Source organism: Mustela nivalis (assembly GCF_964662115.1).
Source record: "Mustela nivalis genome assembly, chromosome: 6".
Classification (NCBI taxonomy): Eukaryota; Metazoa; Chordata; class Mammalia; order Carnivora; family Mustelidae; genus Mustela; species Mustela nivalis.
In genome coordinates this window covers 48445885-48473623 of record NC_139025.1, presented here as the reverse complement: position 1 = coordinate 48473623, position 27739 = coordinate 48445885, and the positions used below count along the sequence as shown (strand labels likewise).

Genomic DNA, 27739 nt, shown 5'->3' with positions numbered 1-27739 from the left:
AGCCACAATCTATGTGGCTGGCAAGTAAAATCAGAGCTACCAGTAAAAAAAAAACACTCATTTATAGTATAGGCTTTTAGAAAGTGGAAATGCATTAGATTGAAGCAGATGAAATGTATGTTTTGGCACCATCAAAAAACATTAAATAGCTCAATAGCAGCAATTTCATCTGGTTCAACTTAGTAGTTTCAGAGAGAAGAATAAATTCTTCACGTAAATCGCTCTGGCTATACCATGAAACTACAGAGCGGCCACATCTCCTTTTCTGCACCTATCAGTACGGAATTGAGAAAATCAGCTGGGTATCTGGGCATGCTGTAAAGGAAAGTTCTCTTATGAGTGCTCCTTCCACCAGAGAGGGGGAAGAATTGGGTTCTTTCTTGATAGTCCCTCCCATTATACACTCTGCTTTCTAGACATGCACTTGTAGGCACTTAATTACAATTTCATAACCATGATTTCAGAATAAAGATTTAGGGATTTAATGACAAGAGAAATAGGTAAAATGCTTTTCCAAAAAGCACTTCAAGACAACCCTTAACTTCTGACCCAAGTATAAGTTTTTGTTTCATTCCCTTTTTGCCCACAACCATATGGGGAAGGGTGAGGAGGCAGAAGCATCATTACCTACCGGATAAATATTTCCTTTTACAAGATAGCATTTTTCTGGCTTCAAGAGCAGGTAATCTCCCCGGAATGGTACAATTTGAGGATCAGGATTACAACCACTCAACTCTGAAATACGGTCCGAGTAAAGTCCTGCACATGTCACAACATACTGACACTGAACTTCCTCTCCCTAGTGCAAAAGAAAATAAAGTAGGAAGTAGAGAAAATAGAAAAATAGAAAATAGAGTAGGAAGTAGAGAGGAGAATAGGTCAAGGGGGGAAAAGAGATGATAGGAAAGATAGGGTATAAAAATTGACTTTTTTTCTTTTTATTTCTTTTAAAAGAGGGAATTAAGTACAAGTATCAGCAAAATAAGTTCTTCTGCATTTAGATAGCAGCTAGAAACTTATGGTACTAGCACGTAAGAAGATATCACCTTGAATTTTTTATTTAGAGGTAAAATCATTGAGCTTGTGAGGATACTTAAGTTAGACAAACACACACCCCTATTTTACTAAGACCTACCATGAAATGTAACTATTGTAAAAAGAAGCAAACTTCATTTAAATGGATGGCTCCCACCAATATGGCCTTGTCTGTATTTCAGATTTCTCATCTTATCTATGAGTAACTGCCCTCTTACTCTCAGATTGCTTCACACTCAATAACCTTGCTCAATTCCAACCCACCAACGAATTTCTCTTTCCTGATCAATATATACTTTGCAAACTGAGGCTAGTTTTGAAATCTCATCCTTTCAATTCACATTACTGAGAACACACACTATAGTTAAGGAGATTACTAATCTTAGGCTGCTATAATTTCCCATAAATTTTATTTTGTGATCATCTGCATATTTGTTGCTCTACTCTGCCAGCATTAGCCAATTTGTCACCCTATTTCTTAAATGATTTCATTTAACCCCAATTCCCTACCACATTTTAATTCCCACCTCTTTAATTCTTAGAGAATAAACAATTAGCACCTCCTTGCTCTAGGCAATTTCTTGTCCCCAGACTTCTTTCTCAGAAAACCTGTTTCTGGAGCCTCAGAGTTACCTGTCTTGACAGTTTTTCCTTCCAGCTCTTACTGATTCAGACTTATTCTATCTTTACATCACATTTTGCCTAGCTAGCTACAAAGGTAAGCCTCTTTTCAAGTTCTACAACTCACACTTCTGAAAAAGTCAAATGAAACTTTTTCATAGAGAATTCAAATTAGCTAGGCTAACCCATGACAGTTTTAGGACCCTTGAAGTCAAAAGAGATATATCAACAGAAACAAAAAAATGCTTTCTTCTAAATAGGTTAATATCTTTCCTGTTCATCTAGAGGTATACCGGAAGTACAAGAAATATTTTTATGTGATATAAATCTACTAGTTCCTACTTGAAAGGTCAGCAGTTCTTTTGTTCTTGGAACATAAAATGTAAATAAGACTTATGATAAATGCAAAGATAAGAGAATTTGTAGAATGCAACAACCTACAAGTTCTCTTTTAAAAATCAGGGAACAGGGTGCCTGGGTGGCTCAGTTGGTTAAGCAACTGCCTTCAGCTCAGGGCATGATCCCAGAGTCCTGGCATCAAGTCCCGCATCAGGCTCTCTGCTCCATGGGGAGTCTGCTTCTCCCTCTGACCTCCTCCCTTCTCATGCTCTCTCTCAGTCTCTCTCTCAAATAAAAAAAATAAAATCTTAAAAAAAAAAATCAGGGAACAGTTCCAAAGAAAGAAATGACTAAAAACTTTCATAGGTCCCTGAAATAATTTTATGCTAAACATGAAATAAGAGTTAAAATCAGTAATACTTTAATTTCACATCCCAAATCAAAATTTAGGTAAACACTGAATGATACATTTGTTCAAACAAAAATTTCTTTTAAAAAATAAACTATGCATCTCTACAGCTATTTCAGAAGTAAAACAGACTTTTCACCCATATATAAAATATAAATCTTTAGTTAGCAAATCCTCCCCCAACCCCCGATTTATTTATTTATTTATTTAAGAAATCCAGGAGGTGGAGGGGCAGAGGGAAAGGGAAGAGGGAGAATCTTAAGCAGGCTCCATGCCCAGCACAGAGCCTATGCAGGGCTTGATCTCACAACCCTGAGATCATGACCTGAGCTAAAATCAAGAGTCGGACACTTAACCGACTAAGCCACCAAGGCACCCCCCAAAATTTATTCCTTTTTTTTAAAAAATATTTATTTATTTGACAGAGAGAGAGAGAGATCACAAGTAGGCAGAGAGGCAGGCAGAGGGGAAGGCGGAAGCAGGCTCCCTTTCTAAGCAGAGAGCCTGATGCAGGGCTCGATCCCAGGACCCTGAGATCATGACCTGAGCCAAAGGCAGAGGCTTAATCCACTGAGCCACCCAGGCACCCCCCAAAATTTATTCTTAATTTAACCTCTTTTAACCTCTCACAGAAGCATAGACATTCAACTTAGTAAGTTGACTCAAATTTTTAATTATATAAAAAATGTTTGGGTGCCTGGGTGACTCAGTCGGTTAAGTGCCTGCCTTCTACTCAGGTCATGATCTCGGGGTCCTGGAATCAAGTCCCACATCGGGCTCCCTGGTCAGCAGGGAGTCTGCTTTCCCCTTGCCTCCACTTCTTCCTGCTCATGATATCTCTCTCTATCTCTCTCTCTCTCAAGTAAATAAAATATTTTAAAAAATATATAAATTTAAAAATATTTAATTATATTTAACTATACTAAAGGTAAATGCCAAAGTAAAAGACAACAGCTATAGTAACTGTGGGTGAAATACATATTCACTGGTATCCCAGAGCCCCCTGCATATATTTCATCACATGATGCCATACTTTAGTGAAAATAGCCCTTCAATGAGGGCAGGAGCAAAAACACACTTTTAATCCTTCTTTGAATGGAGATCCTGGATGCTCTGTCAGTCACTTGAGCCACATGACCCAGATCTGATGGTAATCAGGGTGTCTGTGGCAGACAGCAATGTTTTATGGAGACTTTGGTAGGTCCCTATAGGCAAATCACAACACAGAACTTTAGGATTTTGGAAGAAAGTTATACCATCCTCTGCAGATAACTGTCTTCCCTTTGAGAAAGTGCTTCTGGCTTTGACTCAACACTTGACCACAGATCACTAAGTTACCACGTGAACAATTCATTATTAACTGTATATTGTCTGACTCACCAAGCCACAAAATTGGGTGTGTACAGCAGTACTCTGTCATCACGGGGTAGCAGAATATACAAGATCAGGGATGTACAGGTCCTGCAGGCACACATAAGTTACAGAGGGGGGTGGCTCTAATTCCCATGACCCCTGGTCCTGCTAAATTACTTCCTCCTTTTCAAGTTGCCCATGTGGCCCTATGGAAAGTTCTCTATGATCAGCTGACCAAGGAAGGAAAAATCCAGGCCTAGTTTACAAATGTTTTTGCACAACATCCTTGCACTTGAAAGTTAACAGCTACAAACCAGAGCCCCACTCAGGAGTGACCTGAAGGGCTATGGTGCAGGGAAATCTTCCCAGTGGGCAGAACTTTGAACACCATACCTGTTGTTTCTCTCACCTAGAAGGAAACCTGGATAGAGGTATGGATCTATACAGTTTCATGTGCAATAACTAATCCTATGGCTGGTTGTTTAGGAAATGGAGCTCTGGAAGAAAGGTATGCAAATGGACCTCTCCAAACAGGCTCAGAGAGTAAAGATACTGGAGTTCTATGTGTATCCTCACTGAGAGTAACCATGGCAGATGAAGATTTTGATCATCAGTAGACAAGATGACCTACTCGATGGATGGTAACTAGCCTCTTTCCCCAGGCACCCCCATCCTTCCTCAATAGCTTCATGAGCTAAACAGTCATAGCAATAAGGATGGAAGTGATGCATGCAGTCAGCAACACGGACTTACTCCCCAAGGCTGATCGGCCTATAGCCACTGCTCAATGTTCAATCCACCAACAGCAGAGATCGATAGAGCCACTGAGATGGTCCCTGGACCACTTCAATCAAAAAAAAAAAAAAAAAAAAAAAAAAAGCCAGCACTTAGTCCTCACTGAAATAGATACTTGTCCTGGATATAGATCAGTCTTCCCTGACTACAATGCTTCTGAGGAAACCATCTGTGAACCTACAGGATGACTTATTTTACAACAAATGAAGTATAACAGTAAGTTCTTTCTTGTGGAAATCACTGATCTGACCATTTTCTCCATCGTCCTTAACCTGCTAGGTGACAGAAAGCAGAATGGGTTTTTGAAGATTCAAAACAGAACTAGCTGGCTGGCAACACCTTGCAGGGCTCGGGCAATGTCTTCCAGGATACTCTATATGATTAATATACGGTGTTGCTTCACCAAGAGCCAGGATTCACAGGTTTGGAAATCAAGAGGTAGAAATGGAAGAAATGGAAACAGCTCCTTACTATTACAATAACCCACTAGTGAAATTTTTGTTTTCTGTCCCCAGAATTTTGAGCTCTGATGTTTAGAAATCTTGATTCCCAAGGGAGAAATGCTTCCATGAGAGAATAAAAAATGGTTCCATTAACCTGTAAATTGATATTGCCATACCTGACTGCTTTGGGTTCTTTGTGCCAGTGAATCAACAGGTAGAGAGGATTACTGTACTGAATGGGGAAACTGGAAATGAATCTCACGGAGAATTCGAGTTGTTACCATACAGAGAACTTAGGGATGATGAAGAGAACTATGTCCTAAATATGTATCTCCTGGGGATATCTTTTAGCATTGATAGATATAAAAGTTAATGGAAACCATCACAACCCAAAATAGGCAGGGCTACTAATGACACCAACACTTTAGAAGTGAAAGTTTGAGTTATCATTCCTGAGTGATCCTCACTGTTATGGACTGAATTGTGTCCACCTCCCATAAGTGCATACGTTGAAGTCCCTGCTCCTAAGGTGACTATATTTGGAGACAGAGTCTTGGGGGTAGTTAAGATTATATGAGGTCATCTAATCTGTCTGATAGGATTGGTGAGCTTATAAGAGTAAGATACTAGAGACTGCTCTCTCTGCAAATGTGCACACAGAGAGGAGAGGCCAAGTGAGGACACAGCAAGAAGGCGATCATCTACAAGCCAACAAGAGAGATCTCACCAGAAACCAAACCGCCTTGATCTTAGACTTCTAGCCTCCAGAACTGTGAGAAAATAAATTTCTGCTCTCTAAGCCACCCAGTCTGTGTTTTACGGTAAACAAGAAGACTCCATTATCTCCATTATCTAACATGGGGCGGGCTTCTCAATCTCAGTGCCATTGACATTTGGGGCCAGATACCTCTTTGTTGTGGGGGCCTATCCCTCACATCCAGCATCCCTGGCCTCCACCCACTAAAAGACAGTAGCGTTGACCCCCTCCATCAATTATGACAACCAAAAATGTCTCCAGATATTGCTGAATATCTCCTGGGTGGCAAAATCACCTCCAGTTGAGAGTTACTGATCTAATACATTTAAATAGTGGGTAACCTTACATCTCAGTATTAAAGTTAAAGGATTTCAAAGAGGGAATGTGACTCAGCTAAAAAGAAATGAACATTACCCAAAGATGGATTGAGTAGACTTCATATCTGTTTTGGAGTTAGCATGTTTTCAGTTCTATAAAAGATAGGTGCACCTTGTAGGTGGAATCATAATTTTACTACCAACTGTATTTGGCCGTTAAATGTGGTCATAAGAGGTGTAAATGGATGCCAAGTTGAAAGGGGATGGACTGTGGGTGTCAACCTGGTTAAGCTGGGAACAATAACTGATAAAATCCCCTTCCTTGTAATGGTTCCAAGTTAAAGCTGACCAGAACAGGAATTGCATATGATTGGGCAGGCAGAAGTAAAGTCCCAGCCATTATTGTCTGAAGGTCATTTCAGTCCAATGTGGTGACAAAAACCCACTGCTAAGTGAATTATAGCCCCACATCTAACTCTGCTTCCCAACTACTGATACTACTGACTAAGTGCTGCCCTCTATCACTACTTGGTTGAGAGGCAAGAGCTCCCCAGGATGCTTCATGAGCTTCCCATGTGCAATCCCACTTTAGTAGTTGGAAACACTTGGCTTCACAGACTGGCTCGAGATGCCTCTGATCTACCAATTCGCCTTCTGAACCTGTGCTTCCCCAGATCCCTTCACAATTACGTAAGACCTACAACCCTCATTAATGACTCTACTCACATGACTGAACTCTGATCTCTCGGAGAATATATAGCAAATGCAATGCTTTTATGCCATTCAATAGCTCTTGTTTTAGACTACATGCAGATAAAGGAAAACAGTTCATTTCCCTCTGAGCACTCTTCCCTCCACCAAGTCCTCTAACTGGTAGAGAGTGAATAAGTTAATGCAGGTAAGTAGATGGAGCAATAAAATATTTATTAGTTTTGCCTTAAATACTCCAAGTGCTTATAATCCTATTCTTTGCTGGCATAATCACTTTGTGAAGACAACTCCAAGTTGAAACCCTTCTTAAAAAGCAAGCTTTTAAACCACTCTCAAAAAATTTATCTTAGGGGCGCCTGGGTGGCTCAGTTGTTAAGTGTCTGCCTTTGGCTCAAGTCATGATCCCCGGGTCCTGGGACCTGGGATCGAGTCCCACATCACACTCCCTCCTCAGAGGGAAACCTGCTTCTCCCTCTCCCACTCCCTCTGCTTGTTTTCCCTCTCTCCCTTTCTCTCTCTCTGTCAAATAAATAAATAAAATCTTAAAAAAAAAAAAAAGAATTTATATCAGAATAACTTCTACATTCGACAAAATTCATCCAAGGACATAGAAGACAGCACTGTGATTAATTCAATTTTTTAAGGGAAGAGAAGGGATGAAAGTAGATAAAGTAGATGTAAGTAGTGTTGTTTAAGAATCTTTACCTTTGGGTTCCTTATAACAATTGGATATTTCATCCCTGAAAAAAAAAATTGGTGAAAGATTTATTTTTAGTAAAAGACCTACATTTTTGAAATATTATATTAGTAACAAATTTAAATCATTTTCTTCTTTTGTAACCATGAGTGCCTCCCACTTTTCATTCTAAAGCTTTTTATGAAGTAGTAAGATTAAACTACTTCATATTTGATAATATATAAAACTCTGGCCTATTTTTAAACTTGTTTTAATTCATTTAATCTATGTTTATAGACCATTCCCCAACTCAGATTCAACATAGTGAATCCCAGCTTTTCTCTGAACTGTAATCCTACAAACCAAGAGGTAAAATAGATAGATGATCATTAATTAATTAGCAATAATCACACCTCAGATAAACCTCATTGTCTATAATACTGCCACTGTGCAACACTGATCATCAATTAGTATGTATTATTGCAATGGGCTAATGAGTGCTTTTTGTGTAAGTGTTGTAAGCTGAGTGTTTGCAGATTCTAGGATGCAGAGAGAAGCTAGAGTTATCACAATACAAAAAATTCCAATAATAAACTATTTATAAAATTAGTTCCCAATGAGGTACATGGGATCTCAAAGTCTTAAAAAGCATATAAACATCAGGTAAAGACTATGATCTGCTTAGATCCTCATTTTGATTTTATGTTATCTACCTATGCCAATCTTAATTATTTAACAATCTTGCTTATCAGATCATATTTAGAAGGACACTAGGAGAATGATTCAAACAGCCCAAATCTCCTTAAAAACCAGTTAAGGGGGGCACCTGGGTGGCTCAGTGGGTTAAAGCCTCTGCTTCGGCTCATGTCATGATCCCAGGGTCCTGGGATAGAGCGCCGCATCGGGCTCTCTGCTCAGCAGGGAGCCTGCTTCACTCTCTCTCTCTCTACCTCCTTCTCTGCCTACTTGTGATCTCCATCTGTCAAATAAATAAATGAAATCTTTAAAAAAAAAAAAAACAGTTAAGGAAGAAATGAGCAACTGAGCACTCTGCTTTTTCTCCTTCAAATTTCCCAATAGCAAAAATGTCAAAAAAAATTCAAGGTTACAAACCAATTCATTTGGTTTAAAAAAAAATTACTCACAAAACGAAGCAAAACAAAACAAATTCTAAGTTGTCTACAATGGTGGGGGTGGGGGAGAGTTCAAAATGGCTGTCATACCCTGTTTACAGACAGTCTGATTCAGTAAGACTGGGTGATGTTAAAATCTGCATTTTTTTTTAAAGATTTTATTTTTAAGTAATCTCTACACCCCATGTGGGGCCTGAGCCCACACCCCCAAGATCAAGAGTCCTATGTTCTCCTGACTAAGCCAGCCAGGCTCCCTGAAACCTGCATTTTTAATAAGCATCCCAAAGGGATTCTGACTATTATCTACAAAATAAGCAAGGGTGTTGAGGCTAGTTTTCCATTAACAGTTGGCAGTTCAGGTTTTAGCGCCAGTCAGTAGTGTCCAATCAGTGCCAAGTTCTACCAGCATAAGACTCACCAAAAGCCCCAATTCTCCCATATCCAATCTCAGACTCATCCCTTCTGCACCTGCATCCAGCTCTGCACCTCACTTTAGCCTAGCTCCTGGTGGCCCTCCCACCAATACCACCCCAGACAAAAATAGTTGGTTTAGAAGTCAATACAAATGGGGCGCCTGGGTGGCTCGGTCAGTTGAGCATCTGCCTTGGGCTCAGGTCATGATCCCAGTGTCCTGGGATCAAGCCCCGCACTGGTCTCCTTGCTCGGCAGAAAGTCTGCTTCTCCCTCTCCCTCTGCCTCCAGCACCCTCTGCTTGTGCTCTCTCTGTCAAATAAATAAATAGAATCTTAAAAAAAGAAAGAAAGAAAGAAAGAAATCAATACAAGTATGCAAAAGTAAGGACAAGGATGGCTTACCATTTTTACTTCCTGAAGGACTTTCTTTAGCCATTTCAATATCTTTTACTTCAAAACTGGTCATGACAACGCCACCTGCTTCTTGGAAATCCTGGGCAAATGACAAAGCCACCTGCCGATAGTCCACAATGCCAGTGTATGGGCAATCAATAGCCATTAGACCCTGAGACAGGATTATGAAAGAGTCAAGATCATACAATTAAAAATAATTGAGGATAGGTTGTTCAATAAATTTTATTTGGGACTGAATTTTTTTACTGTTAATTTTGATGGATAATATTCATTATCATTGCTTGGCAAAAATTCAGTGCCTAAATCTGATGTTGAATAATATGTCTAACAAATAAAAGAAATAAGACTAGCTAAATAAGAAATCTCTTGTACTCAGGAAATCATTCTCCTCTGTTGGGGAGTTAATTTTGCTGGGTTCTTCTAGCTGCTACAATGAATTTTTCAGTTTTATTCATCCCTCAACATACCTGATTCTGATTCATATCTGATTCTGAGTCAAATTCCATATCACCAAATGATTGTTTTAAATGAACTCCACTGAGATTTTCCCAGTAGTATATCATATGTCATGCACACTCCGTGAGGACTCAGAGTTGTTCTAGCTATTTACAATGTTTGCGGAGTGTTGATTTGATTTGCTGCAAACTATCTTCAGGACAAAAAATATTGAATGGAGATTTTATATGGTTAACTCCAATTTTCTCTTCAAGTAATAGAGAAATTAATAGCCTGACTTTTTTGTTGTCATTATGTTGTTGCTATTTGGTGGGCTTTTTGCTTTGGTCTTACCACTCAAGACATGCTCAAATTCTACAGATGAATGACCTATAATCATACTTACTTGATTTGTTGGAACAAATGTTGAATGTGCGTTGGCCTTTACCATTCTTAAGAATAGAATTTCACATGCCAAGTATTGACTAGATTTTGGTGAGTCCTTGGAAACAGCATCATTTTCTGTTGCCTTATTATGTGTATGAGTATATCATTTCTCCCAATCGGTTTTCCCTAAGAGGCTGGTAGCCTGGTTCTCAGAACAACTAATGCCCAGAAGCTGTGTGTGACTGGTAAATGCTGCCATCCTCTTGTTTGGCTGGCATGGGACTGGTATCATTGCAGTTTTACAATTCTATCTGATAGTATTATTTTAAATATCTCATTCTTGTATTCAGCCCCACCCCTACTCCAATACATTTACCTACTTAACCTCTAAAAGCTTTTGGCTTTGCCGTCCATCCCTGATCACCAATTCCAAATGGCCAGATCACACTAGGGGTAAAGGCTCACAAAACAAGCAATAGTCTCTTGTCACAAATTGAAGGCAACATTTGGTAAATTTGATTTTTGCTTCCAGACTATAAGATCATTTGCCAAACACAGAAATCATTCCTTATGTCTTGATGTAATAGATACACATTTAAGATTTTGAAATTGCATCTTATATTGCCTGACCACCTCCAAATCCACAAGTCAATGGTTATAATCCAACTTCAAACTGTAAATAGTATTTGGGGTACAATAACCTTGGAAACCAGCAGGTAATACCAAAAGCTTAGTCACAAAAACTCACCTCACATAAACTACATGACAAATAAGATAAAAGAAGGATAAAAACATGCTATAAAAGTGCTTCATATCAACAGTTTTTTGGAATCCCCGTAACTTCCTTATTCATCTTATTTTTCCTATTACCCAGCACAATGTCTGACACACAAAAGGCACTCAAACTTCTACTGAATGGTGAACTTCTAACGGCTGTCTTTAAACATACTAGATTGCTCTCCACTCTAGACCTTCCCTTTAAAGGTCTCCCTTCTTTCTTTCTCCTTCAAGTCTTGGTTTTGTCCCACCTCATGAGATGCTGGTGTGCCCCACAATATAGGTGGAGTGAGTCACTGTGGGAAGGTGGAGTGAGTCACTGTGGCTCAGCAATTCAACTCCCTGGCCCAGGATGGGGCTGGTAGACAGGCTGGGTGTCAGCCAGGAGGCTGTGGATGCATTCTACAGGTTAGCAGGTCAGAGCTTGAAATCTGAGGCTACTGCAGGTCAGGTGGCTAGAAATGAACTAGGCAAGCAGGACACAGAGAGTTGGGAGTTGAAAGTCAGGAGCAGAGAGGAACAGATGAACGTGTGGTTGACTAACAGTGTTAAAGAAAAGACAAAAGATCACAAAAGCTAAGGTCAGAGTGCACAGTCAGGATCTGCCCAGAGAGAGCTGTCGAAAGCTATCCTCCAAAGACAAAGTTTACACAAATTTCCAAGATGCTCCCCTTAGAGCTATTTAATCTTCTCCCTAAAGAGACCTAATCCAAAAAGCCCTTTAGAGCTGTCCTGAACTTTTTCTTTCCGGAGAGGCTGGACAAAACAGAAATGAACCTATACTATAGAAATTTTGCCCCCTACTCCTGGTCATAGCACTAGGGTTGAAGGACCAGGAAGAAATTCACTCAAGAGACCTTTATGTAATAACCAGACTATTTTTCCACTATACACTGCCACCACTAAATACATCTAGGCATAAGTAATTATAATGTGGCATTATATAAAGTGCCAGATAATGTTAATGCAACATTATATAAAGTAGATCAGTTCTGCAGAGGCCTTGGAGAAAAGCAGATTGTACCCCCTTTATAAGTTATACTCCTTAATCATCTCTCAAGTGAAGGTTTACCTCAAGAAGCCTTTCCTAAACTCGTAGACTAAGCTAAAAGCTTTCCCTTATATTGATACAAAACAGATTATTAGCTCTATCAAAATACTTTTTACTATATTAGAATTTTATCTTCTGCTACTCTACTTTTCTTTAGGCTGATCACCATATCTTACTCATCTTCATACCTATAGTACCTAATATAGTGTTTGGTACATAGTAAAGATGAAAATGTTGGCTGAACTGAACAGAAAAAATACCAGTTCTGAATCAGATCTTGGGGCAGGGACTCTTGGGAGCTATGTGACCTTGAGAAAGTAACTGAGTCACTTTCATTTATAAGACACATATAATCTGACTATGTACATATAGCTCATCTCCTCATTGTGAGGCCTGTGAAGACCACATGGTCAGGCACACAGAACACCATCCAGACTCAAACTTACAGTGCATAAAATGCTGCTCTGTTTTTTTTGTTGTTGTTGTTGTTGTTTTTAAGATTTTATTTATTTATTTGACAGACAGAGATCACAAGTAGGCAGAGATGCAGGCAGAGAGAGAGAAGGAAGCAGGCTCCCCGCTGAGCAGAGAGCTCGGTGTGGGGCTCGATCCCAGGACCCTGGGATCACAACCTGAACTGAAGACAGAGGCTTTAATCCACTGAACCACCCAGGCGCCCCACTCTGTTTGTTTTTAACAGTCAAGCATGATATAGAGCCTGGGCTTCTCTTCCCATTTCTTCCTCTCTCTAAAGCCCCTCACAAAGTTTTACAACAGACGATGTTTATTATTCCAGCTGGCTCTGGCCTCTGATTCAATGCTCCCCTCTTTCCCATGTCCAGTCCAATTCCATCCTATGTACCAGAAACTTGATTAAGTTCCCTAAATTGGCACATTTTACATGTCATTCTCCTGCTCAAATTCTTCAGTGGTTCCCTGCTGTTTAGACCGGGGGCTGGCAATCTTTTCTGTAAAGGGCCAGCCACTACATATTTTTGTTCACATGGGACTTATGATCTCAAACTACTCAGTTTGGCTATGGTACAAAAACAACCATAGACAATACAAAAAATACATGTATTCCTATATTTTTGGACACTGAAATTTCAATTTCATATAATTTTCATGTGTCACAAAAGACAATTCTTTTAATTTTCTTCAACCACTTAAAAATGTAAAAACTATCCTCAGTTTATAGGCCATAAAAAACAGGTGGAAGGCTGGATTTGGCCTACCGACCACACTGCCAACCCTGGCTTAGACCATGTAGCATTTGGTCAAAGCCTGAAAGAAACAGAAAGCCAAAATAAGATAGTCAATGAATGTGACTTGTTTTTACAAAATTAGTCATTCATTTACCATGTCAGAGAGACAAGAAACACCTGGAGAGAAGAATAGGGAATAGAAGGCCTAGTGTATCCCACAAGCAAAACACTTTGATTATTCTGAGACCCAAGGTGAGGAATGCTAGAACTGAAGATGCTATGACCTTTGGAAGAAGAACTCATTCAACATTATTTGGAATCATAGGTATTATGATTCCTCTTAGTAACTTTATACTAATAAAGAAGACCTATATTTTGGGATGCCTTGGGTGGCTTAGTCAGTTAAGCATCTGATAGTTCATGATCTCAGGGTCCTCGGATCGAGCCCTGCATCAGGCTCCATGCTCAGCAGGAAGACTGCCCCTTACCCTCTTCCTCTCCCTCTGCCCCTCCACCTGCTTGTACTCTTAAGTAAATAAAATCTTAAAAAAAAAAAAAAAGAAAGAAAGAAAAGAAAAGAAAACCATATATTTTGACCTATATAACTAAAGATAACATCAGGGCGGAAAAAACTTTATTTCTACTTTGTCTTTTTTGCAGAAAAGATTTGAGGCAGCTTCTAAAAACAAACAAAGAACACAAAACAATATATACTAGCACTAAACATTGAGCCAGCTAAGTATATTAATTGGAAAGGAAAAAATAAAAGTTATTATTTGCAGACAACAAGACTACATAGAAAATCTCCCCCCCAAAATTATAGAAACTATTAGAATAAATATGTGAATCTAACATCCAAGATGGATGAAAGGTCAAAAATAAAATATATTTCCATATATTTGCAATGTACAAGTAGAAAATGAAATTTTCTAGTGTTTGCAATATACAAGTAGAAATATTTGCAACATACAAGCATAAAATGAGACAAGTAGAAAGTGAATTTAAGTAACAATACCATTTATGGGAGTATCAAAAACCATCAAATACTTAGAAATGAATCTAAGAGGTATGAAAGACCCCTACACTGAAAATAAGAACACATTTTTGTAATGAATTAAGAAGATACAGATAAATGGATGGATCTACTATGTTCATGGATTGGAAGATACAGTATTGTGAAGATATAAATTGTCTCCAACGGACCTACAAATTCAATGCAATTTCAATCAAAATCACAAAAGTTTACCTTGTGGGGTTTAGCAAATTAATTCTTTTTAAATATTATTTTATTTATTTTTTGACAGACACAAGTAGGCAGAGAGAGAGGAGGAAGCAGGCTCCCTGCTGAGCAGAGAGCCTGATGCAGGGCTCAATCCCAGGACTCCAGGATCATGACCTGAGCTGAAGGCAGAGGCTTTAACCCAATGAGCCACCCAGGTGCCCCTAGCAAATTAATTCTAAAAGATATACAGAAATACAAAGATCTAAGAACAGCCAAGTAATGTTGAAGAAGAACAAAATAAATGGAATTTCTCGACCAGATTATTAAACCTACTAAAAAGTTATGATAATCAAGACATTATGGTAGTGGTGAAAGAGGAGAGAACGGAACAGAATAGTCCAGACATGGAGTCCACACATACAGTCACCTGATACCACAAAGGTAACAGTGCAGTGCAGTGGGGAAACAATGGTGTTTTGACAAATGGTGCTGGGTCAATTGGGTATCCATACAGAAAAAAAAATGTACCCTGACTTTTACCTTTGTATAATTATAAGGCCATGAAACTTATAACTACACTTATATGCAACATACGGATGAATTTCATAACTAATACTGAATAAAAAAAGTTCAGACACAAAATGAACACCTACTATACAATTCCACTTAATACAATTATAAAACCTATGATGTAAGAAGTCAGGACAGTGGTTACCCTTAGGGGAAAGGCAGTGATAGGAAGGGGCTTGAGAAGAATACTGGGAGGCTGGTAACATTATGCTGTTGATCCAGGTACTGGTCACACTTTATGAAAATTCATCACACTATACATTTATGATTCTTATCTTATGTTATGATTCAATAAAAAAAGCCCCAAAAATCAAGGTAGATAGAAGATGAGAGTGGAAAGATATAATTAAATGAAGAGAGAAATACATAAAAATAAAAATATATGCTTAAGACCCTAGATATGTGGGAGGAGTGGAGACACAAGTGTGTTTCCGAGCTTCCTTGCAGCCATGGTAAATACAACAACACGATCGATTAAATGAGTCCATGTTCATAAGATAAAAACAAGTCAATTGTGCTCAGAAAGAACATAATTATTCTTAGAAGTGAGGTCTGAGAGAAATTTCTCCTGAGGGTTCTCGGAGACAGATGTTGGATAACACAGTGGACAACCTATGTCCTCAACCTCATCCTAACCTCATCCTCAACCCAACCTAACCTCATCCAGTGTCACAATGACCCTCTCCATAGGCTAATGCCATAAAACCAAAGAATAATTCAGAGGGAGTAATCTGGGGTCAAAGAGTAGGATGGGGAGAGAAAAACACTGCAATGTAGGTGTGCCACTTGGGTAGTGTAGACATATAGGAATAAATGGTCTACATATTCTCCAGGGTATCACTCATAAATAGTGTTTTTATTTCCCATAAACCAAGCTTTTGATAAGCATTTTCTGGCAGTGAGTTCAAAGTCACATTCTCTAGGACATGTACCTAGAGTCCACCTATTGTATATTGTCAGTATAATGGGGTGGGGGCACCTGGGTGAAGCATCCAACTGTTGGTTTCAGCTCAGGTCATGATCTCAGAGTCATGAAGTAAAGCCTCACGTCGGGCCCCAAACTGGGTGTGGAACCTGCTTAAGATTCTCTCTCTCTCCTTCCCCCTCCTCCCCAACTGCTCTAAAAAAGAAAGAAAGAAAGAAAGAAAGAAAGAAAGAAAGAAAGAAAGAAAGAAAGATGTTTAAATAGTCATTAAGCCATTTTATTGTGGTGACTCTACATGATATTCTGCTTATACTGAATTTCTGAAGTTGGTATGTTAACACATAACTCTACTTCTCCCCCCGCCCCCCAAAAATGATGGTGGTGAGTAACAGGAGATAATAGCCTTTCATTGGAATAGTTAGTGGAACTGGGGTAGGACTGATAGCCTCTGAAAGACTATCAAAGAAAGTCAATATGCTGAGTAACTATTAAATTATTATTCATGTTTCTTTCATAAATAAAAGAACTGTTCTCCCCATAGCATGTTCTAAGCAAGATATTCTACAAACTACCCTTCACACTCATGGATAACGTAGCCACCCTTCTCAAAATTTGTCAGTTCTTCCTCATGCCTACTAACTTCAAAGTTATTAGCGGGAATATTAAGTCCTTTACACAAGCCTAACCCTGTTTTTCCAGGCTTATCTATTATCTCTCCCTACACACCCTGGGAATCCACCATACCTCACCATTCAATGCTTTCCCAACATACCATATGGTCTCAGACCTCCTCTTGTCTCTGCTTCTGTTCTTCAGATTTGGTATTTTCTCACCGGGAAAGAAGAAATCAGGTGTTCAGAATTTGCAGCAATGCCCCCTTGTGGCTGTTACCTCACTGTCCCAGAAGAGTGATTCCTTTTAAGTTTACCTTTAGTTTCCATGTCACACGACTGAGCCCTAAATGAAAATATCTTTGTGACGTGAATGTGGGGTTTTAGTGAATCACTTACCCTACAATATGGCTCCTTCTTCTTTATATCCTCCTGTTGGATTAGCCTCAGGCCCTGCACACCATTCTGCAGGCCTCTCTCATATAGGGCCTGAAGTCTGGGGATTTCTTCTTGTTCAACAGCTACTATAAGCTTAGAAAAAAAACCAAAAAAACCAGTTAAGAATATGGAGAGTTAAACATATAATTAACTATAAAAGATAAAGTCAATAAAAAATAATAAATTATCTTGATTCAAATTTGTTTGATTTTTGTCTACTTCTCCCTTTTTTCATGACCTCAATTTCCACCTCCATAGGTAAAAGTTGTCTTAAGAAAACTAAATTAAGGGACGCCTGGGTGGCTCAGTTGGTTGGACGACTGCCTTCGCCTCAGGTCATGATCCTGGAGTACCGGGATCGAGTCCCACATCGGGCTCCCAGCTCCATGGGGAGTCTGCTTCTCTCTCTGACCTTCTCCTCGTTCATGCTCTCTCTCACTGTCTCTCTCTCAAGTAAATAAATAAAATCTTTAAAAAAAAAAAAAAAAAAAGAACAAGTTCTTTAAAAAAAAAAAAAAGAAAACTAAATTAAAACAATTTTTCCTTAAAAAAAGTAAAAAATTAGGGGCACCTAGGTGGCTCAGTGGGTTAAAGCCTCTGCTTCGGCTCAGATCATGATCCCAGGGTCCTGGGATCGAGCCACACATTGGACTCTGCTCAGCAGGGAGCCTGCTTCCTCCTCTCTCTGCCTACCTCTCTGCCTACTTGTGATCTCTGTCTGTCAAATAAATAAACAAAACCTTAAAAAAAAAAAAAAGTAAAAAGTAAAAAAAAACCCAAATTTTCCTTAAAAGTGAGATGTAGCCTTAATTTCCACTTCTCCTGTCACAGTTGCTACATGAATCTTGGCCACAGCAACTATTATCAACATCACTCCCTCAATTCTAAAGGGTAGAGTAGTACAGGTGGCATAGTCTTTACAATTAAAAAAAAAACGAAAACAGGGTGCCGGGGTGGCTCAGTGGGTTAAACCGCTGCCTTCGGCTCAGGTCATGATCTCAGAGTCCTGGGATCCCTGAGCTCTCTGCTCAGCAGGGGGCCTGCTTCCCTTCCTCTCTCTCTCTGCCTGCCTCTCTGCCTACTGTGATCTCTCTCTGTCAAATAAATAAATAAAATCTTTAAAAAAAATGTTTAAAAAAAAAAAAAGAAAACAAAAACAAAAACAAACAAACAAAAAGGAATGGCCTTCTTGGGAGCGCCTGGGTGGCTCAGTGGGTTAAAGCCTCTGCCTTCGGCTCAGGTCATGATCTCAAGGTCCTGGGATCGAGCCCTCTCTGCTCAGCGGGAAGCCTGCTTCCTTCTCTCTCTCTGCCTGCCCCTCTGCCTACTGATGATCTCTGTCAAATAAATAAATAAAATCTTAAAAAAAAAAAAAAAAAGAATGGCTTTCTTATTTCTACAAGAGTATATAAAATACCAATTTATCAGAAAACTGATAATTTAGTATAATGGGATATCACTAACAGAAAACTATCCATTTTATTTCCTGGAATAAAGTATATTATAAAATATTTACTAATGCATTCTACTGCAGAAGAAAAAAAAAAAGTAAATCAATCAACTTTACTCAGGATTTTTTTCTATTTATTTCTGGGCAAACTATCTGAGGTAGTTTCTTCCTTAACAGCTACTGGCAAAGAAAGGCACAGATGCATCTTCACAGGTACATTAGAATTCAGAGGTACATCAGAATTCACAAATTGTTACTTCAAGCAAGAAGTCACCAGAATTTTATGAGATAATACTTTTAATCAAGGGGTAAATGTTATTTAAATCAACAAATAATTAACCTTAAAAACAGAAGTGAAATCCAAGGACACTATCAAGAAAGTGAAAAGACAACACAAGGAATGGGTTAAAATATTCATAAATCACATAGCTGATATTGCCTAATATCCAGAATATGTAAAAAGAACCCTTATAATTCAATATAAAAAGTATAAGTACAATTTTATATCTTGTTTTTTTCACTTAACACTATGTTGGGACCATTATTCCACATTATTTAAAAAATCATAACACCTTTAATAGCAACAACAAACTTTTATTCTTAAAAACTACATGAAGAATGGGCCACCTGGGTGCTTCAGTGGGTTAAAGCCTTTGCCTTTAGCTTGGGTCATGATCTCAGGGTACTGAGATGGAGCCCTGCATTGGGCTCTCCGCTCAGCAGGGAGCCTGCTTCCTCCTCTCTCTCTCTCTCTGCCTGCCTCTCTGCCTGCATGTGATCTCTGTCTGTCAAGTAAATAAATAAGATCTTAAAAACAAAATTAAAAAAAAACTACATGAAGAAGACTTACAAGGAAATTCGAATAACTATATAGCAACAAATTAGATAATCTATATGAAATGGTGGGGCACCTGAGTGGCTCAGTGGGTTAAAGCCTCTGCCTTCAGCTCAGGTCATGATCCCAGGGTCCTGGGATCGAGCCCCACATCGGGCTCTCTGCTCAGCAGGTAGCCTGCTTCCTCCTCTCTCTCTGCCTACTTGTGATCTCTGTCTGTCAAATAAATAAATAAAATCTTAAAAAAAGAAAAAACACAATAAAACTATAAGCAACAAAAGAAAAAAGTGATAAATGAACTTCATAAAAATTACAAGTTTCTGTGCTTTAAAATATATTATCAAGAAAGCAAAAAAGAAAATCCATAGGAAAAAATATTTAGCATTATTTAAAATATTAATATTACTATTATTACTATTTTAGTTTATACATAAAATATCTTAATATTCTAGTAGTGTTTTAGTAAATATCATATAGCTGATAAGGGGCTGTATCCAGGATATATATAGAACACTTACAACTCAAGAATAGAGATAAATAACCAATATTTAAATGGGCAAAAGAACTGAATAGACATTTTTTCAAAGAACATAAATAAGTGGCCAATAAGTATATGAAAAGATGCTCAACACCATTAACTACTAGGGTAATGCAAATCAAAACCACATTGACATACCACTTCACATCCACTAAGGATGGCTAAAATAAGTGATAGACAATACAGGTGTTGACAAGGATGTAAAGATACTGGAATCCTCACTAGCTGCTGATGGCAATTTAAAATAGTGCAGAACTCGGGGTGCCTGGGTGGCTCAATGGGTTGAGCCTCTGCCTTCAGCTCAGGTTATGATCTCAGGGTCCTGGGATCGACCTCTGCATCTGGCTCTCTGCTCAGCAGGCAGCCTGCTTCCCCCTCTATGTCTCTCTGCCTGCCTCTCTGTCTACTTGTGATCTCTGTCAAATAAATGAATAAAATCTTTAATCTCTGTCAAATAAATGAATAAAATCTTTAAAACATAATAATAATAAGGGATGCCTGGGTGGTTCAGTTGGTTGGACGACTGCCTTCTGCTCAGGTCATGATCCCGGAGTTCCGGGATCGAGTCCCACATCGGGCTTCCAGCTCCACGGGGAGTCTGCTTCTCTCTCTGACCTTCTCGCTCATGCTCTCTCTCAAATAAAAAAATAAATAATAAATAATAATAATAATAATAATAATAATAAAATACTGCAGAACTTTAAAAAAACAGTTTGGCAGTGCTTCAAAATGTTAAAATGGAGTTACCAAATGACCCAGGAATTTCATTTCTAGGTGTGTACCTGAGAGAAATGAAAACATAAGCCCACACAAATACTTGTACATAAATGTCCATAGCTGCATGATTCATAATAGTCAAATGTGGAAATAATCCAAATGTCAGTCAACTGATAAAGAGGTAAACAAAATGTGGTATACCTACACAATGGACTATAAAAAGGAACAAAATACTGATTCATGCCGGAAAATGAATGAACCTTGAGAATATTATGCTAAGCAGAAGAAGTCAGTCACAAAAGACAACATATTGTAGGATTCTATTTATAGGAAATATCTAAAACAGGCAAATCCAGAGAAAGTGAAAGTATATTTGTGGTTGCCAGCAGCTGGAAGAAGGTAGAAATAGGAAGTGAGAGGTACTGGGAATAACTGTTAATAAGCACAGGGCTTCTTTATGAGGTCATGAATATGTTCTAAAATTAGACAGTGGTGATAATTGCACAATTCTCTGACTATACTAAAAATCAAATTAAACACTTTAATAAAAGGATGAATTAGACAGTATATAAGTTATATGTCAATAAGCCTGTTACTTTTTAAAAAAATAACATGGAGTTAGTCATACCACCTTTTCTAGTTATTTCCTAATATTAGATTTTGAAAATTGCAAAAAGAGAGAAGAGCCTTTTTTTTTTTTAACTCAGCAATAAACATCACTAAGAAAACGCTAGTTGTAAGTCAGGGCCCTAGTAAAATGCCTTACCTTGCCACATTGCTTGTAGGAAATTCCCTTTTGGTTACAATACTCATAGAGGAGGGCTGCACCTTGTACACACAATTTAGCTTTCAGAGATTCAGGTTTATAATAAATTCCACTATGTATGACACCACTGTTATGTCCAGTCTGGTGAACAGCTACCGGACAAGAGAAACAGGGTAAGAGAAACTACACAATGCATACAAAACCTGCAAACAGCAGGAACAAACATAGATAAAGCTATTAGAGACCACATTATTGAACATTCGGAGTTTGTTCTCACAGGCAGGGCATGGTAATTTCCTCTAGCAGCCATCCCTGGTGTCCATGCCATATCCTCCCAGCCCAACTTTGACTTCAATTACAACTCTGGTGCACAAACCCACCTCTCACCACCAGCAAACCACTCCAAGGGCCCCTATAACTCTAGGCATTCTGCATGCCCATTCCTAACAGGTTGAGGGGTGAGGGTAGAGAGGACTATGCCTCAACATCCCTAGGGTAATCCTCAGCCAGCAGAAACACTAGCTGATGAATAAATGAGCACAATACTTGGAAATGTTCATGTAGCTCCTCAGAGGTCCCAGAGGAATCAAGCTCACAACAGCAGCCTTGATAACGTACCCTCCTGTGGCTTTTCCTCCTTCCCAGTTTACTCTCCACATCCCCTCAGTCCTGCCTCCTAAACAGCCTCTCAAATAAATCACCTATGCTCAAGTTTTAGTCCCAGGCTCTGCTTTATGGAGAACCCTAATTAGGATACTAACATCAACATTCCACATGAAAGATGCAGGATTGAAAAAATGAGCAGATTAAGCCCAAAGAGCCACAACAATATCATACATACCTAAATCTTTTTCCTTTTCCAGAACACCAATGGAAAGTGCTGGATGTCGCAGGATGAGTGCTCTGGCAGAGGCAAGGCCCACAATTCCGCCACCGATAATGACTACATCAAATGAGCTTTAAGAGAAAGTCACCTTTAAAGTAATGCATGTTTATAGTAGATCTTATAAAACTTCATGTGCATAACTTTCATCATCAGTGAACAATTAAACTATGAATTTGTAATCATGAAAATCAAATATTTCTTGGGCCTTACGCTATTGGCTTCTTAACAGAAAAAGCCTTTAAGAATTAGAGGCATTGGGGCACCTGGGTGGCTCAGTTGGCTAAGCCACTGCCTTCATGACTCAGGTCATGATCCCAGAGTCCTAGCATCCATTACTCTGTTAGGCATCAAATTCTGCTCTACCATTTACTCATTTGAAATTCAAGTGCAGGGGCACCTGGGTGGCTCAGTCTGTTAAGCATCTGACTCTTGGTTTCAGCTCAGGTTGTGATCTCAGGGTCCAGGGATTGAGCCCTGTGCTTAGCAGGGAGTCAGCTTGAGGATTCTCTCTCCTTCCCCATCTTGTACTCCTCCCGCTGCTTGTGAGTGCAGGCTTTCTAACAAAATCTTTAAAAGAAAAAAATTAGGAAGGGCACGTATAGTCTATCTAATTCAGCAATGAGGAGCAGAAACATCTACCTTTAGCACCTACCTCATGGGCCCCAAAATCTAGTCTGACAGGAACAGGGCCAATCTTGCCTTTTCTATACCCCACCTATTTCAGCTCTTCCTAAATTAAATTATTTTGATGCAAATCCTAAACATTATCTGTAAATATTTTTTTAAGAATTTATTTATTTATTTGACACAGAGAGAGCAAGAGATCATAAGCAGGCAGAGAGAGAGGGGGAAGCAGACTCCCTGCTGAGCAGAGAGCCCGATGTGGGGCTCGATCCCAGGACCCTGAGATCATGACCCAAGCCGAAGGCAGAGGCTTAACCCTCTGAGCCACCCAGGCGCCCCATCTGTAAATATTTTAATATATTGTTTCTAAAAGGCCTCTATAAAACATGCCCACGATACCATCATTCTGATTTTTTAAATTATTTTTGTTTTTGTTGTTCTTGTCTTTTAATTTTAACTGGCTCCATGCTCAAAGTGGATCTTGAACTCATGACTCTGAGATTAAGAGTCACATGCTCTACCAGCTGAGCCAGCGAGGAACCACCAGTATTCTAATTTTTAAAAATTTACAATAAACATTTTATATCATCAAATATTGACCATAAAACTTTTAGGAGAAAACCTTTGGGACCTAGCACTAAGTGAAGTAGAAGACACCAAAAACATGATCCATATAAAAAAATTTGATAAACTGCACTTCATCAAAATTAAAAATTTTGTTAAGAAGGTAAGAAGAAAACTAACAAACGGGGAGAAAATACTTGCAAACCACATATCTGACAAAGGATTCACATCTAGAATAACAAAGAACTCTCATATAAACCATTTAGTTAACACGGAGGACACTGGGAGATGGAGAGGAGAAGGGAGTTGGGGGAAATCAGAGGAGCAGACAAACCATGAGAAACTGTGGACTCTGAGAAATATACTGAGGTTTTTGGAGGGGGGTGGGTGGGGGGTTGGTTGAGCCTGGTGGTGGATATTAAGGAGGGCACATATTGCATGAAGCACTGGGTGTGGTGCATAAACAATGAATTTTGGAACATTGAAAAAAATAAAAATTTTTAAAAATGAACAAAACATTTCATCAAAGAGGAAAGATATATAGATGGCAACAAGCACATCAAAAAATGTTCACTACCATCAGTCATTAGGGAAAGGCGAATTAAAACTAGAGTGAGATATTCCTACACCCCTATTAGAATGGCTAAAATTTAAAAAGAAAAAAATGGTAGCACCAAATGCTGGTGAGAATGAGGAGGAACTGAATCACTCACACACCTCTAGGAGGAATGCAAAATAGTACAGCCACCCTGGAAAAAGAGTATAGCAGTTTCTTAAAAAACTAAACTAAACTAAAAAACTAAACATAGTTTTTATAAACAGATAAAAAACTAGACAATGTGTAACACACTCCACTCCAGTCAGATAATTGCTATCGGCCTTGAAGGTGGCACAACTTCTGTTGTCACTTGTACATAGGAAAAACAGATCTTTGGGCTTATATCTTACCCAATTTGGGCCACATCATTGGTCTCCCACTCTTCCTCAGGCCATTCTTTGGATTGCTGAAGATATTACAGGATATAATGGTCTCTTTTTGAGTCCCAAATATGGACTCTACTCATCTCAAGTCTTTCTGTAAGGGAAATTCTAATATTCAGAACCTGAACCCCAGGTGCATGACTTCATGTTTTATACTTCCTTGGGAAGTGCTGGTGTACTTTTCTTTTAGAAATCAATACTCAGGGGCGCCTGGGTGGCTCAGTGGTTTAAGCTACTGCCTTTGGCTCGGGTCATGATCTCAGGGTGCTGGGATAGAGTCCCGCATCGGGCTCTCTGCTCAGCGGGGAGCCTGCTTCCCTCTGTCTCTCTCTGTCTGCCTCTCAATCTACTTGTGATTTCTCTCTGTCAAATAAATAAATAAAATCGTTAAAAAAAAAAAAAAGAAATCAATACTCAATATTTCACAATTGATATTCCTTTTATGGCTCCTCATTAAAAAACATGTCTACAGGGGTGCTTGGGTGGCTCAGTTGGTTAGGTATATGACTTCGGCTAAGGTCATGATCCCTGGATCCTGGGGTGGAGCCCTGCGCTGGGCTCCCTGCTCAGCAGAGTCTGCTTCTCCTGCACTTCCCCCGCCTTGTGCTCTCTCAAATAAATAAATAAATAAATAATATATTTAAAAATAAATAAAAACCATCCCCACAATGAAAAAAAATCAAGCATGTACTAACTAAACATGTCTTAGCAACTACTTGGGCATTTATCTCAGAAAAATAAAAACCTATGTTCATATAAAAACCTGTACGTAAATGTTCACAGCAGCTTTAAAAATTATAGTCCAGGGGCGCCTGGGTGGCTCAGTGGGTTAAAGCCTCTGCCTTCAGCTCGGGTCATGATCCCAGCGTCCTGGGATCGAGCCCCACATCGGGCTCTCTGCTCAGCAGGGAGCCTGCTTCCTCCTCTCTCTCTGCCTGCCTCTCTGCTTACTTGTGGTCTCTGTCTGTCAAATAAATAATAAAATAAAATCTTAAAAAAAAATTATAGTCCAAAATTATAAATAGTCCAGATATCCTTCAACTGGTAAATGGTCAAACTGTATTACATCCGTACTATGGAACACTACTCAACAGTGAAAAGGAACCCACTTTCATTACAGGGAACACCTTGGATGAATCTCAAAGACATCATGCAGTGTGAAAAAAGCCAATGTCATAAGGTTATATACTGTGTGACTCCAATTATAGAACATTCTCAAAATGACAAAATTTTAGAGCTAGAGAATAGATTAGTGATTGCCAAGTTAGGAAGAGTGGAAGACGGGATGTGAATATAAAGGGACTGGTAGGGGCGCCTGGGTGGCTCAGTGGGTTAAAGCCTCTGCCTTTGGCTCAGGGTCCTGAGTCCTGGGACCCAGTCCCACATTGGGCTCTCTGCTCAGCGGGGAGCCTGCTTCCTCCTCTCTCTCTCTCTCTCTCTGCCTGCCTCTCTGCCTACTTGTGATCTCTGTCTGTCAAATAAATAAATAAAATCTTTGAAAATAAATAAATAAATAAATAAAGGGACTGGTAGCACAAGAGATGTCTCTGTGGTAATGAAACATTTCTGTATTTTATGGTGGCAGTTACACAAATTAACACGATTAAATTGAATAGAAACACACAAATGAATGCATATATGAGGAGATGAAATCTGAACAAGGTCTGTGGATTGTGCCAATCTCAATTTCCTAGTTTTGATACTATACTGTAGTTAGGTAAGATGCTATCATTGGGGGTAAATTGGATGAAGGGTATACAAACACTGGTTTGGGGTTTGCTTCTTGTGGGGTTTTTTCTGCAACTTCCCATGGACCTATAATTATTTCAAAATAAAAAGTATAAACAAAACCTTCACTAACCCTACTTTTCCTCCCTTAAGAAAAGCAATCCCAAAGTAATCGTCTACGCTTGCCCACCATGACTCACAAGTCCTATCCCACTCTAACCTCCCTCCAAACCACTAACACACAGCAGCCAGTCAACTTTTGAAACCTCAACATTTAATCACTCCCTCTTCTTAAAAATCCTTTAAGTCTCCCAATGCTCTTAGAATAAACTTCCATGTGGGTAAAATAAAATAAAAAACCCTGCTGTGATGTAGCCTCTCTCCAGGGTCATTCCACACCATCTCTGTTCCACGAAGAACAGTCCCACTCATCTTACCCACCTTCTAGTTCTGGAAAAAGCCAAGAGCTTTCCAGCTTTAAATCCTTAGCATAAGCCACGCCCTCTCCAGAAAGCAGAGAAAGACGGTTTTTTTTAAATTAAATTGATTTATTTATTTTCAGAAAAACAGCATTATTTTTTCACCACACCCAGAGCTCCATGCAATCCGTGCCCTCTATAGTACCCACCACCTAGTTCCCCAACCTCCCACCGCCCCCACCCCCACCCCCGCCACTTCAAACCCCTCAGATTGTTTTTCAGAGTCCATAGTCTCTCATGATTCACCTCCCCTTCCAATTTACCCCAACTCCCTTCTCCTCTCTATCTCCCCATGTCCTCCATGCTATTTGTTATGCTCCACAAACAAGACGGTGGTTTTTAATGTGACCTCCAAACTTCAAATCACAGGACACTCACTTATGCAAGCTTTGATTAGCAACTGAGCTGCTTCTCACAGGGGCAACTCTATGGGGTGTTTGCCAGGAACCGACTGATTTAGGAACTGGTCCCGGTCTTCCAAGCAACACCAGGGATGCCAGCAAATAAACAGTTTATTTGATTGCTTCGTGTGGTGGGTCCTTTAAGCCTCAAAACGACAACCTACGGGCAAGACTAGGATCCTACTCACAATTGAGCCTTTAAGGAGCTACAGTAACCCACCCAAGGACTGAATAGGAAGTGGAGGGAAGCTATTCAAAACCAGAACTGCCCTAGACCTCTCTACTCATCGCTGCCTTGCTCCGCATCCGGCACGCAACACAACGAATGAATCCTACAAGGGAACGCCTGGGATCCACAGGATCTTGACCTTCTCTCACGCCCGGGACAGGGAAGTAGAGCAGGGGCACAGGTCCAGGAAGAGGCACCTCGGAAAGAATCAGTAGTAGCACAAGCGACGAGGGCAGGCCAGCGGCTACTCACCGGGTGCTGGCTCTACGGCCACCTTGGCACAGTGGCCAGGGTCTCCCCGGCGCCGGCCGGCACGCCGCAGCGAAGCCCCCGGGGAGACCCCCGCGGACCCGGCCGCAGGCACCGCTCAGGTATCGCAGCACCAGCACCATCGCCTGCGTCCCCTCCCCTACCTTCCCTCAGCCTCCAGCTCTGCCCAGGGCAGCCCGACGCTCCGCAGCTCCCCGCGCTGTCTAGCCCCGCCCCCCACTCAGGGGCCAATGA

General features: G+C 39.7%; 1 protein-coding gene across 1 annotated transcript in view; it reads right to left on the bottom strand.

The window, feature by feature from the left end:
• The window catches only part of L2HGDH (L-2-hydroxyglutarate dehydrogenase), a 40796-nt gene extending 13085 nt beyond the window's left edge, over positions 1-27711 (bottom strand). The window contains exons 1-7 of the mRNA XM_082735172.1: positions 27488-27711; positions 22185-22300; positions 21344-21495; positions 16999-17130; positions 9405-9567; positions 7486-7520; positions 632-799 (exon numbers count right to left, since the gene is read on the bottom strand). Of these exons, the coding sequence (XP_082591298.1) occupies positions 632-799; positions 7486-7520; positions 9405-9567; positions 16999-17130; positions 21344-21495; positions 22185-22300; positions 27488-27627 (906 nt within the window). The 5' untranslated portion in view covers positions 27628-27711. The remainder of the gene's footprint in view (positions 1-631; positions 800-7485; positions 7521-9404; positions 9568-16998; positions 17131-21343; positions 21496-22184; positions 22301-27487) is intronic.
• Positions 27712-27739: the final 28 nt, after the last annotated feature.